Source organism: Manis javanica, chromosome 3 (genome assembly GCF_040802235.1).
Source record: "Manis javanica isolate MJ-LG chromosome 3, MJ_LKY, whole genome shotgun sequence".
Taxonomy (NCBI): Eukaryota; Metazoa; Chordata; class Mammalia; order Pholidota; family Manidae; genus Manis; species Manis javanica.
The window spans coordinates 30,272,110-30,289,385 of NC_133158.1; the positions used below are offsets into that span (position 1 = coordinate 30,272,110).

The window sequence follows — 17,276 nt, forward strand, 5'->3', positions numbered from 1 at the left end:
AAGCACCTACTATGTACTAGGCACAGACTCCTGATCCAGGGATATAAGTATGCCATGTGAAAACTGCTTTGGGATTAAACTAAGGTTGACACTGTCTCTTAACATAAAATGGGAATGAAAAGAAAAAGACAAAAATAAGACACTTTCAGAATAAAAACAGCATAGTCCTTGTCCTCTTGACAACTCCAATCCATCCTCACCACCAATAATCAGATCTGATGTGTTTCTCCCTGCTCAAAATATTTCAAGGCCTTTCTGGGTATTACCTTAAACCCAGAAGCCATAAATGAGGGAACTGATAATTTACTTATGGTGAGAAAAAACAAATTTTATCATGGGGTAAGCATCCATAGACAAAATCGAAAGATAAAGACTACAAAACAATATTTTTAACTCTTACAAAGAGCTAACTTTCTAACATATAAAGAGGTGTTACATATGCAAGCGGAAAACTACCATTAACTTGTTGAAAGATGTAAATGAACTGACAGTTCATAGAAAAGAGTATATAAAGGGTGTTTGACCTCATTTATGATAAGGGAAGGGGAAATCACTACTATAAGACAGTATTTTTTACCCATCAGGTTGGCAAATATAAAATATTTGATAACACACTCAGTTGGCAAGAATGTAAGGAAATGGGTATTTTCATACAGCGCTGCTGGGAGTGTAACTTTCTACATCCTCCTTAGAGGAGATTATGGTTGGATCTGTCAAAATTGAAATATATAGAACATTTAATCCAGCAATTCTGCTCTAGGTCTTTATTTTATCCTCTTACTTACATGTATGTCGAATTATTTATATACAATGTTATCCATTGAAATACTGTTAAAGCAAAATATTGCAAACTTAAATATTCATTAAATAAATGATGACACATCTACACAAAAGTATATTATGCAGCTCTTAAGAAAAAAGTAGCTCCTCATATACCAATATGGGACAATCTTCAAGATGTACTGTTGAAGGAAAAAAGGAAGACAAACCAAGTGTTTAGTGTGCCACCCTTTGTGATTGTTTTTAAATATGTCCACAAATTCTTTGATATTCTTCTCTTTAAATGGAGGAGTTGAATTATCCACCCCTTGAATGTGGGCTGGATATAGTAACTCACTTCTAACAAAAGAGTAAGGCAGAAGTGATGGTGTGTAATATCTGAGAATATACTTAAAAGGCAGTATGACAGCGAAGACAATGTTGAAAAAGAAGAACAAAGTTGGCACCCTCACACTTCCTAGTTTGAAAACCCACTACAAAGCAACAGTAATCAGGAGAGTCTGGTACTGGCATAATGATAGACATACAGATCAATGAAATAAAACAGAGAGTACAGAAGTGTACCCATGTATCTAAGGTCAATTGACTTTTGACATGGATATTAAAACTATACAATTGAGAGAATAATATTTTCAATAATGGGGCTGGGACAACTGGACAGCCACACACAAAAGAATGAAGATAGACCCTTACCTTATACCATATAGAAAAATTAACTCAAATAGATTAGAAACCTAAATGTAAGAGCTAAAAATATAAAACTGTTAGATGAAGACAGAGAAGTAAATTTTTGTTATCTTGGGTTTGCAATGGATTTTTAGATAAGACACCAAAGCACAAGTAACAAAAGAAATATAGAAAATTGGACGTTGTACAAATTAGAAACTTTCGCACTTCAAAGAACAAAATCAAGAAAGTGAAAAGACAGTCACAGAATGGAAGAAAATATTTGCAAATCAGGTATCTGATAAAGGACTTGTATCTAAAGTAAATAAAGAAGTCTTATACCTCAATAATAAAAAGAAAAATAACCCACTTAAAAAATGGGCAAAGGATTTGAATAGATATCTCTCCAAAGAGAACACCCAAATAGCCAATGAAAGCACAGAAAAAGATTCTCATCACTAATCATTAGGGAAACGCAAATCAAAACTACAATGAGATACCTTTTCCTACCCAGTAGGATGGCTACAATCAAAAAGTCAGATAATAACAAGTACTGATGAGGATATGAAGAAATAAGGACCCTCAAACACTTTTTTCCAAAGCTGCCACTTTGGAAAACAATCTGGCTGTTCGTGAAAATGTTAAATATAGCGTTGCCATTTGAGCCATCAATTCCATTTCTAAGTATACACCCAAAGGTCAATGAAAACATGTGTCCACACAAAAACTCATTCACAAATGTACAAACATCATTATTCATAATAGCCAAAAGGTCAAAACAATCCAAATTTCCATCAACTGATAAATGAATAAACAAAAGTGGTATATCCATTCAATGGGGTATTATTCAGCCATAAAAAGGAATGAACTATCAATACATGCTACAACACTAATGAACCTAGAAAACATCGTAAGCAAAAGAAACAGACACAAAGACCACACATTATGGGATTCCATTTGTATGGAATGTCAAAGCAGGCTAATATTGAGATACATTAAGTAGATTAGTGGTTGCTTAGATGCTAGGGAGATTGAAGGGAGCAGATTTAGGGTGTGATAGCTAAGGGGCATAAGGTTTCTTCTTGAAGTGATGAAAATATCCTAAAATTGATTGTGCTGATGGTTGCACAACTCTGCGAACGTGCTAAAAAAAAACACTGAATTGTACACTTTATATGGATGCATTACATGGCTTATGAGTTATACCTCAAAAAAGGAGGTATAACTTTTTTCTCTCTCAGATCACTCATTCTGAGGTTTCCTGCCAACTCATGAGTGCACTTAGAAGTGGATCCTTAAGCCCCAGGCAACCTTCACATGTCCACAGCCCCTGCCAATGTCTTGGTTGGAACTTCATGAGATACTATATATCTAAGCTGTTCCCAAATACCTGTGACTTACAGAAACAAAGATAAGAAATGCTTGTTGCTTTAAGCCACTAAATTTTGGGGTAATTTATTACACAGTAATAGATGACATACCATTTATATTAAAAAAACATTGTTTGCATTTGCTTGTATATTGATGGAATTTCTTGGAAAGGAGACTCAAGCAACTCGTACTAGTGGTTGCCTCTGGATGGAGCACTCTGGTCATTGGCAGGTGAAGGTGGGAAGGAGGCTTACATCTGATTGTATACCTTTTTAATTTTGTGACGTGCATTTATTAACTTTTCTAAAAGTAAATAAAAGCATGACAAATTTTAAACAATTAAATAAAAACTTCAACAACCACCTGCTGCCTACAGATAAAGTCTAAACTCTACCATAGCTTAGAAGTTCCCCACAATCCAGCTCCTCTGTCTGAACTCTCACCTCTCCTTACTCTAAGTGCTTATGGTCCCCAAAACACACCAGGCTATTTCCCACCTCCATGCCTTTGATCATCCTGTCTCTGCTGCCTGGTTGCCCTTCTTCCCTCCCATCCTTTAAGACTTAGCTTAAATACTGTTACTTTTTGGAAGACTTCCCTGGCTGTCTTTATAGCCCAGAAGTACCCCTTCATGCCCCCAGGATACACTATGTGTGATTCAGTCATTTCCTGTGTCTACACAGTGTGATGATCTGTTTTCTCTTCTGCCTCTCGCTCACACTACAAGTTCCCTGGGAGCCAGGGCTCTTCTCTTACTCAGGATCCACAGTGCCTGATAACCAGAGGAAGCCATCAGTAAAGGACTGATGTGAGACAGAAAGGAAGGGAATAGGGAGAGAGGAAGGAAGGCAAAAATGCAAGGAAGGGAGAGTTGGCAGAAGAAGGAAAATGAGGAAGGGAAGAAAGAAATCCCCCCACTGTGCTCAGCAGTGTCATACACACAACAAAGACTTACAGGGGAAATAAAATTCCAATCCAAACGTGACACAAACCCCCAAGGAAATGGGAAGGAATGTGGATGCATATTCTATGATATAGGAACATTGCTGCTCTTAGCCCAGAGATCCCCACTGATTCAAGGACACACATTAGGAAGGCTGGATGATGCTCACCTCGGGATCACCAACCAACCCCCTTCTGCTCCCTTCACTCTCTCCAGTGCCCACTCCATGTCCCACATTCTGTTCTCTGCTATGACTCCAGCACCAGGGCACATAGTAGGCACTCAGTATTGAATGAATTGTGGTCAGAATCATCTCCCTTCTGTGGCTAGAGGAGTTCCACTTTGTAATCATGAACTTGTCTCTTCTCTCTAGGATTCAGTCTTTTCACCTGCAAAATGAGGGAGCTGGACCAACTGATTGGAAAGACCCTTTCCAGCTGACAGTTGATGACTTCTCAAAGCCTTCGATCATTCTAGAAAGTCAAACTCTTCCACCTGAGCACTGAGGACTCCTCACAAGCTGCTTTTTATTCAGACTAACAGGATATAACAGAAAAAGAGTGGCCATTTATTTAGGGCTTACTGTACACTAGGGACCATACTCAGCATTTTACACCCATCATTTCTTTCTACCACTTATGAGGAAGTACAATAATAATCCCCATTTTACAGATAGGGAAACTGAGACTCAGGAAGGAAAACCCACTTATCCAAGGCCATGCAGTTGGGAAGTGGCATGGAGGGCATTCTGAGTTTCCAGCCTGAGTCTCTACTCCAGCAGCATCCTCTCTTGGCTAACCTCACCCACAGGTAAACATTGAGTACATAGAGCTTACAGCCATAACTTGTAATTTGTGTATTCATGTCCTGAGTTCCAGTTCAGTGGTAAGAATAGGTTCTAGATTCACTTAGACTTACATTAAGTTTCACCTCCACCTTCTACTTTGTGTGATCTTTGGGCAAGCCACTTTAACAGATAATTAAATGACACAATGAACTGAAGAATGTCTAGCATAGAAGCTGGCCCATTGTGTGTTCTCACTAAACGGAAACAACCAGGGAAACAGTAGCAGGAATATCCCCGAGAAGCCCAGAAACTAACTCCCAAAGGAGCCACCTGGATCTTCCAGCCCCTCTACTTAGCATTCAGCTCTTCTGACAAAACATCCTGCCACTATCCCCATCGTTAATGCCCCTTTAGAAACCCTTCATAAATCCTTGGGCTTTAGAGTCAGACCAAGTTACAGTCTTGGCTGTACCACCTGCCACCTGTGTGGCCTTGAACAAATGGCTCTCTCTTCTTTGAGGCTGTCTTCTCGTGGTACTCCATTAATGGTGCCCCTTCCATAGGATTGTTGTGAGGATTAAATAATAGTATGCAGGTAAATGTTTAGCACATGGTTGAGCATATAGTAAAAGCTCAGAAAATGTTAACCATTTTTGCTGAATAATAATAACAGTAGTAGTACCTTTGAACTGCTAGCTGATTAAAGTCCAAATTCCTTGTCCCAGTATTCAAAGCCTTGCATATTTTGGCCCCATAATTTCTTCCTATCTTCTCCTCCCTCAGCTGCCCTATGTGAATTCACACTAAAGCCAGATGTGGCCTTCTCACTACTATATCTCTGTGCATGGTCTTCCTCTCCACTCAGAAAGCTCTTCCATGTCTCCCACCTGGGAGGTGTGGACCCTCACCTCCCACTCAAGCCTCACTGCCCAACTAAGCTGGCAGCCTCGTCCATTGCCCTGGGTTTCCACAGCCCAGCACATACTGGTGCTCGGACTGTCCAGGGTGAGGCCTCTGTCTGCACCTGTCTTAACTACTACTCCCTTCTTCCAGTAATCACACTTGATTTCCCTTTATGGGAATTGACCTTTCTCTACTATCAGTCCATGTGTTCCTGGGATGGGCATGGAGCTGAGGCCTCAGATTAATTAAGAGGAGGACACTTGACCAAAACTGATCCAAAGAGAATCAGCCTGAGAACTTTTGCTGGAACCATTGAGTCACAGGTGTTCTTTTCCCACAGTTATTGCTAAGCTGAAGCCTTATTTGTCACCTTCAAGAGAGAAGTGGACCTAAAATGAGCCAACACAGAGCAATCAAGAAATGGAGAGAGACCTATTCTTAATGGCATTATTCCAGCATCTGGATCCATCATGTTGCCTAAAGCAAGATACTCTTGATTTTCAAGGTATGTGAAAGTCTACCCTCTTAGCTTATTTTATTTAAGTCAGTTTGAGTTGGAGGTTTGTTACTTGCCTCTAAAAGACTGCTGACCAATAAAGTGACTCAATTAAATGGTATAGTTCCTGAGAGCAGGGATGGCATTTTATAGACCTAAGATCCTTGGGAACAAGGGTGATCCCAGTATTATAGCACCAAGCTTAGGGATGATCACAGAGCAGGTGAGGAATAAACAAAGGAATAAGTATCTCTCTGTATTTTCCCAATGGTCCAGTGCTTTGCACTTAAAGATTCAGAAATACTTGACTAAAAGATCACTTGATCAAGAACCATACAACAGACATTTTAATTCTTATCTGATATAAACAACGTCCTGATAAAGACTGATTTCTCACTTTCTGAATGAAATGACCTTGGTGAAAGAGTTGTTCAAAGAGCCCTACAGGGTTGAAAGAGATACTTTCAATCCACTAATGTAATTGATTAGTTTCCCATTATAAAGATGAGAAAACTGAGATATAAGCTAAAAAGAATTGCTTATCACTGCATGGTGAGTCACAGGTAGAGTCAGCCAGGGCCCCCATCCCATGCTCTGGCCTCTGTTCTGGTGTCACTTTATTAATCAGAGTGAATCAGTCACTTATCCAGAGAACTCAGAAATCCCTAAGCAAAATGGAACTGCTCAAGTCTGCAAACTGTCCCCCTCAGCCTTCAGGGGTAGGGCAATAACACAAGGGAAAGAGCACTGGGCCAGGATTCAAGATGGAGTTTACTCCGTTACTGGCTGTGTGACTTGGGGTAAGACCTTTTCTCTAATCTCTGTCTCCTCTCTCTAAAATGGGGGAGGGGAAGGTGAGATTTGAAGGAACTGATCTCTAAGATCCCTGAAATTCTATAATTCCATGGTATAATTCCATGGGAGTTTTTGGACAGGTCATCAAATCCACAAGATTAAACACACCAGGATTATAGAGAATTGGAAGACCAAGAGGTCTACTACCATTTGCAGACTTTAAATTAAGGTTGACAAATTAGGGATTCCAGCTGAGCATGTATTCTTTCCAGCTTGCCTTTGGAAGAATAGAATGGAAATACATAAAATCACCTTCTAGGTACCACTGAGAGATATGGAGAGATACCCCCCACATCTTACAATTCTTCTTTCTCATCTTCAAAGATCCTAAAATACCCACATATAAGTTGATTTAAGTGAGATTGATTTGAAACAAGCCCATTAGAATGTCTGCATATGAATGAACACTGCCTTCTTCAAAGTAGCACTTTTGGGAGTTTGGGCAGTAATTCCTCTCTGCATCTGTAAAAGTCCTCTTAGCTAAGCAAACCGGCCTCATGATTTTGCCCTCAAATCTTTGCTTTCATCCTAAGTGACAATTCTCAATTTAATCATTCATCATATTTTCTACATGTGGCCAAGTGACCTCCAGCCATCTCCAAAAATCATATTCCTACTTTAAAAGATGGGGGTTCCCCTCAATAATGATGTTCAAGAAAATATACTCCACGCTCCAAAAAGAATTCCCTACAATATTTTTAAAAGTGGAATTATCAGCAAGTGCTATAACACCTCCTCCAGGGGGTCTCTTTTAAAGGGGCCCCGCACTTGTTGAATTGCTCTGAGATGCTTATTTAAAAAACTATTTCTGCTGATGATCATCACATTTTCCCTTCTCTTTCTCATCCCTGGAGGCCTCCGAACTTTCTCCTAGCCTTCACCAACCCTCCTCCCCTATAGCTGCCATGCCCTGGCCTCACTTTCCCCTGGCCAACTCTCTTCCCTGACTGCAATTAAGCAAATGCCCAAGTTGCTGAATCTGCAAAATATGTCTTTGCTCAAAAAGCAGGCGAGGATGGGGGACTCTAATGCATCATGGAAAACTGTTTCAGCTGTTCTCATTCCCCAGGCTCTTCTATGGTTCTCAGGGCAAGATGTCCATCTTAGCCAAACATTTCAGAAGGCCCCAGGACTAATTCCCATTGGACATATTACCAGATCCCTTCCTGCACTGGCTGGGTAGGGATGGAGACCTGCCCTAAACATACTCCTGTTGGCAGGTGCTATCCACCCACATTTCGAACATTGGTTAGACACTATAGACAACCTCTTTCTACCTTTCTTTATCTTATCAATGCACTTTAAAGTTTACAAGGTACTCTTTCATTTGTTCTTGGAATCCCCTCCACTGTTTGGCAGATGAGAAAACTGAGCTTTAGAGAAGTAAAGCAAAACACTCAAGTTGATAATGTTTGCACGTTAAAGGTCAAAGTCAGCTCTCTTTATTCCTCACTTCACCTTTTTTTCAATACAACAGAAACTGTTCACACTAAGAGTAACTCCTCAGTCAGATAATTATTTCCCCTAAGACTGCCAACAGATACTCTCAAGAGACCCTCACAGGATCTAACAGAATGCTAATTCATCAACAAATGCAGTCTGCTCATATCCAGTTACACAGACCCAAAGACCCAGTTCTAAGGCTCTGGCCCCTGTCTCAAGGCGTCTCTCTCTCTCTCTCTAACAGAATCCCCTCCCCAGTGGCTGTTGAGGAACAGCCAAGGAGGTATGTCCTTAAAGGAACAGAATCTAACTCTGACACCTCTAAGAAAGGGTCCTGGAAAGAAGAATATCCCGTCCCTCGCGCCCGCTTTAGGGGTCCCACTCCCACCCCTCCCCTACCTGCCAAGAGCTGCATCCAGGCGCAGATTTTGTAGACGGTGGCCGTGTTGCAGAAGAAGAAAAGCGCAAAGCAGGTGATGCAGCCGAGGATCAGCACCATGGAGAGCAGCACGAAGAAAGCGGCCGCCTTGAAGGCGCCGGACGGGATGGTGCTGAAGTCGGTGAACGAGCCGCGGCACGTGAGCTCGCGGCCCGCCAGCCCGCTGCCCACACAGTAGTGGAAGAGGCCGAAGTAGCCAGGCTTGGGGGTGCTCACGCTGTCGCCCACCCAGTAGGGCTGGATGAAGACCACGACGTTGATGATGGCGAAGCAGATGGTGAAGATGGCCCATAGCACGCCGATGGCCCGCGAGTTCCGCATGTAGTGCTCGTGGTAGAGCTTGGAGGCCTCCTGCGAGGGCAGCATGGTGCCCGGGGGCGGGGCCGGCGGCGGCTGTGGCTGGCGGGGGCCGCCGGCCCGGGACCGACCGCCGGGCTGCTGGGCGGGAGCTGGGGACGCACGCGAGAAGGGGCCCTGAGCCAAGGAACTCTCGAAGGCAGGGCCTGGAGAGCCCTGGGGGCTGGTATTGGAAGAACTAGGAGGGGTTCATGAGAATGCTGGGGTGGTGTCTGGGGGGGACTGGCAAAGATCTCTAATGGAGGGACCTAGGAGGAGGCCATGTGAAAGTTGGGGGGCTGGGATGAGAATACGCGAACTGACAGTGGGGAAGAGACTAGAAAGTGGTCATGGGAGACTTGAGGAGGGGGCTTGAGGGCTGGTACTGGGGAAGTAGGAGGGGAAGCATCAGGAGATGGGATGAAGGCTAGGGAACAGTATTGGAGGATTAGCAAAGTGGCTGAATATAGGGAGCCTGGGAAGGAATTTTGGAGCTGGTATTAGGGGGAAAAGGTCTGGTATTGGGTGTCTACAAAGGGGCTGTAGAGAGGCGGTGGGCGCTTCTATGAGGAAGTAAGAAGGGGCTATAAGGGACTGGAAATGGACTGGGAAGGTGATATGGGGGCTGTGACAGGGAGGGCGAAGCGAAGGCATCAGGATGAGGCTCGAGGGAAGTCGGGGGCTGGGACTGCAGGGTCTGAACACGGGGTAGGGTGTTGGGGGGTCCCTCAGAACACAGGGCTGAGGGGAGCCTCGGACTGGCGGGCCGGGGCTGGGGAGAGAGATTTTCCAGGCCAAAGGAACGAGGGACCAGGGCCAGCAGGCAGCCGGGGCCGCGAGGAGCAGGCGCTAGGCAGGGGCTTTCCCCAGGGCGCTGGGGAGCGGCCGGGCCCAGGTAGGGCCTGGGATTGGGGGGCGGCTGCCCCGCGCCCAGGCCAGACGCACGCGGAGACTGCAGCCACGGGGAGCAGGTGCGGGGAGACCAACCTGGGCCCGGTCCGGGGCAGCGGGTCCGGGACTGGCACGGCCTAGGCGCCGCGGCCCGACGCTCCCAGGAGCGGCTGCCACGGCCCAGGAGGCGGCCTCGGCGCGGCCTCCATCTTGCTCGGGTTCTCCCCGGCGCGCGTCCCCGCGCCGAGGCGCGCTTTCTCGTGCACAGGCGCGGCCCGGCGGAGACGCGCTCCAGCCGCGGGCGTGCGAGGCGGGGCGGGGCGGGGCGGAACGGGGGCGGGGCGGGGCGGAACGGGGGCGGGGCGGGGCGGAACGGGGGCGGGGCGGACCGGGTTCTGGTAGTTAGGAGGAGGGGTAGGCCCGGCCCCGGGGGGCAACGAGCTCCTTCCACAGTAAGGGCTCTCTGACTTGGGAGACCCCGTTTCTTCCAGCCTGAGCTGTGGGACTATGGGTCCCTTCAAAGCCTATGGGAATGGGGGAGGGATCGAATGGGGTATTCTTTGACAGGATTTGACCTAATCTCTTACACCCAAATTACCTCCCCTACAGCCTATCACAGTGCCTCTCCTTGCACCGTTACGCTTCCAGTCCTTTGGGTCTTAGAGGCGTTGAAGGTTCCCAGAGTCTCCTAGGAAACTGTCAACAGCCCTGGGAGAGAAAACCCACTAAGTTGTTTAGCAGCCCACTGCGGTTGAAATGTGTTAGCCTCCAGGACAAGGAGCTGGGCCTGGAGAACGGGACCCAGGGTAAGTATGGGGGACAGGAGAGAAGGAGGCTGGGAACGTATTGGTTTCCCCTCGCTGCACTCTCCCCAGTGCCTGGCATGAAGTGGCCACATCATTACGATGTGTTCAGGAAGAAGTCCAGGTTGGGGATTAAGCCTGAGAACACCCACACTACGAGGGAGCCATTGTGGGTCATTTCTTTTCCTGTTGGAAAATAGCTTTTGGTTTAGGATTTGCCAAGATGATCTGCGTTGGCACCCAGACAAACTCTGTTACGTACTATCTTTGTGACCTTGCACTTGGGCTTGCTGAACCGGTTTTGCCATCTGTAAGGTGGGCAGATTCTGCCTAACTTTACAGATATGTTGGTGGCAACAGTGGGGAGGCAAACGTTGAAAAATAAACCTTTAGTGGGTTCTAAATATTGGACCCCAAACAGAGGTCACGCCGACGAAATTTACATCTTTCCGCAGAAAATACTTATATAAGGCTGCTAACTGTCTTTTTTCCAGGGGGAAAGAGATTGTTCTTTTTTTCTGAGATTATGTACTTCCTGCTTTCTTAGTATCAAAATTCCCTTTTTTATTGGTGGTTATAGTTAATGGCAATGATAGTTAATAGAAGTTTTTTAAATGTCCTTACTTAGCAAAATTAAAAAATAAGCAGTGTTATTTCCATCCCAAATTTTAAAAAAATTATGGGTCCATGAAATGGACACAACAGTTTGGGGACTCAGATCTATGTGAAGTCATCTCACCTGATCACAGAGTGCTCAATAAATTTGATGCTTTCCATTGGTTCCTTGCAGAGGGCATCCTAGCTGTCTCCTGAGAATCCTAAGATCCTGGAATCATGAGCTGCAAGGGGCTGTGGAGAGAATCTCATTCTACACCTTCTCCCACTTAGCAGTTGGAGAACAGAGGCTAAAGATGGGACTTGACTTGTACAAAGAAGTAGATTGATGCTTCTATTAGACTGATCAACCTGATTCATTATCCATGCAGTAAATATGTGATAGGTTCTTGCAATATCTTGCACAGCATTATGCTAGGCTCTGGGAGAAGATGGTGTATAAAATAGATGTGGTTCCTGCCATCCTGCAACTCACAGCTTCACAGGGAGATAGAAGGTGCTGGAGGGAGACAGCATGGAAGTGATCATCTTAAAAGAATTCAGTCTCTCTGTGGATGTTTGGGTACCACTCTCAACAAGTTACTGGAGCCAGAAGCTCCATCATTTCTCCTTACTCTGCCATGAATTACTGCCTTTTTCTCTGTCCTGCTGAGCCCACCTAGACAGTCCAGGAAAAAAAATCACAGAAATCCGCTTACTACTACTCTCTCTGAAGGCAAGAACTCAGAATTCATGCTAAGATGGGCCCTCAGTTCTTCACTGGTTTCTCTATTATAGCTCTGCAGAGCAGAGGCACCTTGTAGAGACCTGCCCCACCACTCATACCCCTTCTGACATCAGTACTTTTTCTTTAAAGAAGCACCATTCCCCCTCACTCTGTCCCTGGGTTTGGTGAAACTCACACTGCCACCGCCACCATACTCTTGTCTAGAGGGGGAAAATGATCAGGCCTGGATAATGAAAATATTCCATTGTTCTAGACACAGCAATTGGTTCCGGAGTTGGGCCCATAGGCCAACCCAAATAATTCAGAATGATGTCAGGTCATTTGTTGCAATATCATTGATATTGATATTGATTCAAACTGGTATCAGGTCATCAGTTTACAAGCAACAGGTATTCTCTTTCTATGGAGTTTGTTGATCTGGAGGAATTGTAAGCTTTAGCCACTGGGGGCCATCTTTGACTCCCCAGGCAGAGAATTTTTCTAAGAATAAAATGAAAACAGAGGGAAGCTAAGAAATGGAGAGAAACAGTCCTGACGACATAGTTTGAGCACCTGGACCCACCCATGTCTGAAGACTCCAGACTGCTTCTGAAGTATTGTTAGGTGAGCCAATAAATTCAGTTTTTGTGTAAGCCACTTTGAGTTGGGTTTTTGTCCCTTGCAACCAAAATAGCCCTAAATAACTTACCTATACCCACCTCCCAAAAGACAGCAGGGCTGGTATACTGGATTATTTATATTATAGAAGAATGCCTGAGTAGGTGAGCTACTCCTAACATATTGGAACCAAAAGACCAGAAATTGAGGCCCAACTCTCCCACTGACTGTGTGACCCAGGATGATGATGCTACTCCTCAGAGCCTTGTTTTCTTCATTTAAAAAAGGGAGAAAAACTATTTCCTTCCCATAGATGTTGTAAGGATTATAAGAGATGATGGATGGAAGAGCTTTGTATGCCATGTATGAAGAGCTTTATAAGGCCATGAAAATGGCCTTATAAATGTAAATAAATGTAATTAAAATTTAATAAGTGGCTTGCCGATAGAGTAGAAATGGCAGTAGTATTGGAAAGGCATTTCCTGAGCTGTAAGTATGGGACAGAATGTCTCCTCACTTTAAAGGCTAACTTTGGAGGAGTTACAGAAAAAAAAAAAAGTTTGAGAACTCTTTACAGGAAGAATTTCTCATTGAGCCTAAGGAGGGGTCAGACCAGAAGGGAACACTCATGGGATCAAGACGGGGACTACAGATTGTAAGGCTAGGATGATGCTGGCCCGGGCACCTAGCTGAAAAGAGAAACCCGCAGGGCACTCCCAGCCAGTGTCCAAGTGAAGAAAGATGTGTAACTTGCCAAATACCCTTATGCCTGAGTTAAGTGTTTAGTTACCTTGAACAGTTAATAACCTCTTACAACATCCTAGGTCCCCTGATCTTTGCTTTACGTGTGCATTGTCTCATTTAATCCATTTAATCTTCACAATAAACCTATGATATAGTGTTATGAGCTGAATCAGATCTCACCCTGCCCCATTCATACATTGAAGTCCTAACTTCTGGTACCTCAGAATGCAACTATATTTGGAGAAAAAGTCTTTAAAGAGGTAATTAAATTAAAATGAGGTGATATGGGTGGGCTTAATCTAATATTGCTGGTGTCCTTTTAAGAAGAGGAGACTAGCATACAAACAACAAAAAGACCAGAGGACAACCATGGAGGACACAGTGTGAAGTTCACAGACAAGCTGAGGGGAGAGGCTCAGAAGAAACCAAACTTGCCAAAACCTTGGTCTTGGACGTCTAGCCTCCACAACTATGAGAAAATTAATTTCCTTTGTTTAAGCCACTCAGTGTGTAGTATTGTATTATGGCAGCCCTAGCAATCTAATACAGGTAGCTATTACCATATGCCCATTTTATAGATGAAGACTCTGAGGTTAAATAACCTGCCCAAAGTCACATCTCTAGCAAGCACAAGAGCTGGCATTTATCCCCAGGTAGCTGGCTCCAGAGCCCACATTCTTAATTACCATGCCATCTAGATCATTCTATAGAGTAGATTCAGTTCTTCTCAACTACCTTTGTTTTCTTTTTATGCCCATATCACTTGGTTATGAACATATGCACTGGTGTCAGACCATCTGGTTTCAGGTCTCATTTCTGAAAATCACTGATGGCTCTCAAGCCTCAGTTTCCCCATCTGTGAAGTAGAATTGTTGATAGTATTTCTCAGAGTTTTCAGGACAGTTGAATGAGATATTGTGCACATACAGTGCTGAGCACTTGGAAAACATTCAAAAGCTACTTGTCATAATTATCACATAGCTAGAAAGTGGGACAGGTACACGTAACCGTTATGTTGAACTGTCCAGAGTTTCTGAGCCCCTACAAAGAGGCATGGAAGCTAAAGAGTCAGACAAATGGGGATTTGTATTCTAACCCTAATACTCAATAGTTGTGTAGGTTTGAGTAAGTTGTTTTAATTCTCTGAATCTCATTTTTATTATCTATAAGATTGAACTAACTCCTTAACCTCACATAGTTTAAATGAGACAAAATATATAAGGTGTTGGTCATACAGTAGATGATCAGTAAATATTAGTAAAGAGGATTTCATCTTTTGTAGGAAGTTAGGTTCTAAAGACAAATGCAATTGGGAGGGAATGGGGTGTAAATTACCCTTTTAAAAATCCCTTAATTATCCATAAAAGGACAATAAGCAAGGTTTCATGAATATCAACCCATTCTATAGTTCTTAGGCATTAACATTTGAGAAAACGGATAGACAAAAGAAAGAAACAAAGTCATTTTCAAACAAAAAGTAAAACATTTCAAATGTTAAGATTTTCAAACCATTCTGCCTTTGAAATATTAATCCTTCAAAACTTAAGGACAGATGGAAAATTCTAAAGGATTCATCTTATTTACCTGCTGAATCTACTCTTATCTATAGTCTCCAAAACATTAACACAGAAAACAGATTGATTTGTGCTTGTGAGGGTTAAAATAAATAGCATAATCACCTCTTAAGAATTCAATCCTTAAACATGTATCAGAAACTGTAATGGAAAATCTGTGGGCTTTGTCTGTCCAGCATTCCTTTTGGTTTTCTGCTGATAATAGTATCCAGCTTCCTGTTCCTTTCTGGGCAGGAGTAGACATGGATCCCAGGACAGCCAATCACACTGTTAGTCAGTGCAGACTTCTATTACAAGATAGCATAGACTGTGCGGCTTAAACATTTCTTTCTCAGTTCTGGAATCTGGGTGTCAGCGTGCTCGGATTCTGGTGAGAGCTCTTCCTCATTTACACATGGCCACCTTCTTGCAGTATCCTCATGCGGCAGAGAGAGAGACACAACTGTAGGCTCTTCCTCTTTTCGCAAGGACACTAATCCCATCATAGAGGCTCCATCCTCAAGACCTCATCTAAACCTAATTATCTCCTAAAGGCCCCACCTCCTAATACCATTTTACTGCAAGTTAGGTTTTCATCATACAAATTTGGGCAGGGACATAGATATGCAGTCCATAACACTGCCCCACGTACTGTCCTTAATAATTTGACCTCAGGATGGGCAACTGAGCCCACCCTGGTCAATGGTGTTCCCTGGGGGAATAGAGGTAGGAGGGCAGAGAGAAAGGCTCCATTTTTCATTCCTTGGATCTTCATTCCTTGGACAGTTTATACTGTAAGGATGCTACGTTTAGGATATAGATGGTCATGTTTACCATCCCATAGAAGAGCCTGAGAAAATAAGTCCAACATGTGCTCAGAAGATGAGTTTAAAGATGGAGAGATTCTTAACACTGTTTAAGACCCTATGGTTAAAGCTATATTTGTCTTTCCATGGTTCTCTTAAATCCCCCCTTTTTGTTTTCAATGGTTTGAATTAGTTGTCTGTCCCATGTTCCTGAAAGAATCCTAGTGAATACCATATCTTTCTCTTCCTCAGTCTCACATTTGCTCTTTCTTTGACTGAGAAGTAAGTCACTCATTCCTTCAACCACTCAGCCAATAATTTTCAGTGGCACCTCATATTTAACAGGCCCTATGCCAGGCAGTGGGGACACAAAGACAGAAAAGACCCAGTTCTTGCCCTTGAGGAGCTGTGTGTAGTGAAAGAATAAGGGAACAGGTGGAATGTAGATAGAATGACAGAGGGTCACTCAGAGATTTTAAGAACCGTGAATCAAGGAATCATTTCAACTTTCAAGTCTTAATACTTAAGAAATACATTTTGTAAGCCTACACCTGTACAGCTGCCATAGATACTGATTCCTCTGAAGGAATTGGGCAAAATAAATTGAGAACCTTCTGGAAAGGATTTACCATTCTAGGTGACATTAAGAACATTCATGATTTGTGGGAAGAGGTCAACATATCAGCAATTCACAGGAGTTTGGAAAAAGTTTATTCCAGTCCTCTTGGATGACTCAGGGGGGATCAAGACTTCAGTGCAGGAAGTAACTGCAGATGTGGTGGAAACCGCAAAAGAACTATAATTAGAAGTAGAGCCTGAAGATGTGACTGAATTGCTGCCATTTCATGATAATAACTTTAAGAGATGAGGTATTGCTTCTTATGGATGAACAAAAAAAGTGGTTTCTTGAGATGGAATCTAATCCTGATGAAGATGTTATAAAGATTGTTGACATTACAATAACAGATTTAGAATATTACATAAACTTAACTGAAAAAGTAGCAGAAGGGTCTGAGAGGATTGTCTCCAATTTTGAAAGAAATTCTATAGCAGGTAAAATGCTATAGAGAAATCATTTTGTGAAAGGAGGAGTCAATCAATGTGGCAAACTTCATTGTCTTATTTTAAGAAATTGCTACAGCCAACCCAACCATCAGCAGCCACCACCCTGATTACTCAGGAGCTGTCCACATCGAGCCAAAACCCTCCACCAGCAAATAGGTTATGGCTCACTGAAAGCTCAGATAATGGTTAGCATTTTTTAGCAGCACAGTATTTTTTAATTAACAGACCTAATGGACTATAGAGTACTGTAAATATAACTTTTATATGCAATGGGAAACCAAAAAGATACATTTGACTTGCTTTATTGCAATGTTCTTTATACCCACAATATCTCCAGTGTATGCCTGCACTTAGTTGGGAAACTAATACAGCATCCCTCTGTCACTTGAGCAATAGGAAACCAAATTCTTATCCCTGCCTAAAGTTCCCCACTCATTAAGTACATTGACAGTATTG

The 17,276-nt window shown here is 43.3% G+C and overlaps 1 protein-coding gene across 2 annotated transcripts in view; it reads right to left on the reverse strand.

Moving 5' to 3' along the window:
• LHFPL4 (LHFPL tetraspan subfamily member 4) overlaps positions 1-17,276 on the reverse strand; it is an 86,559-nt gene that overhangs the window by 21,255 nt on the left and 48,028 nt on the right. Inside the window, exons 1-2 of one of the 2 annotated variants that reach the window (XM_037000250.2) lie at positions 10,007-10,167; positions 8,644-9,132 (exon numbers count right to left, since the gene is read on the reverse strand). In XM_037000250.2, the coding sequence (XP_036856145.1) occupies positions 8,644-9,049 (406 nt within the window). In that variant the 5' untranslated portion in view covers positions 9,050-9,132; positions 10,007-10,167. Of the gene's footprint in view, positions 1-8,643; positions 9,133-10,006; positions 10,168-17,276 lie in introns of those variants that run through there. The other variant, XM_037000251.2, reaches the window with a different exon arrangement.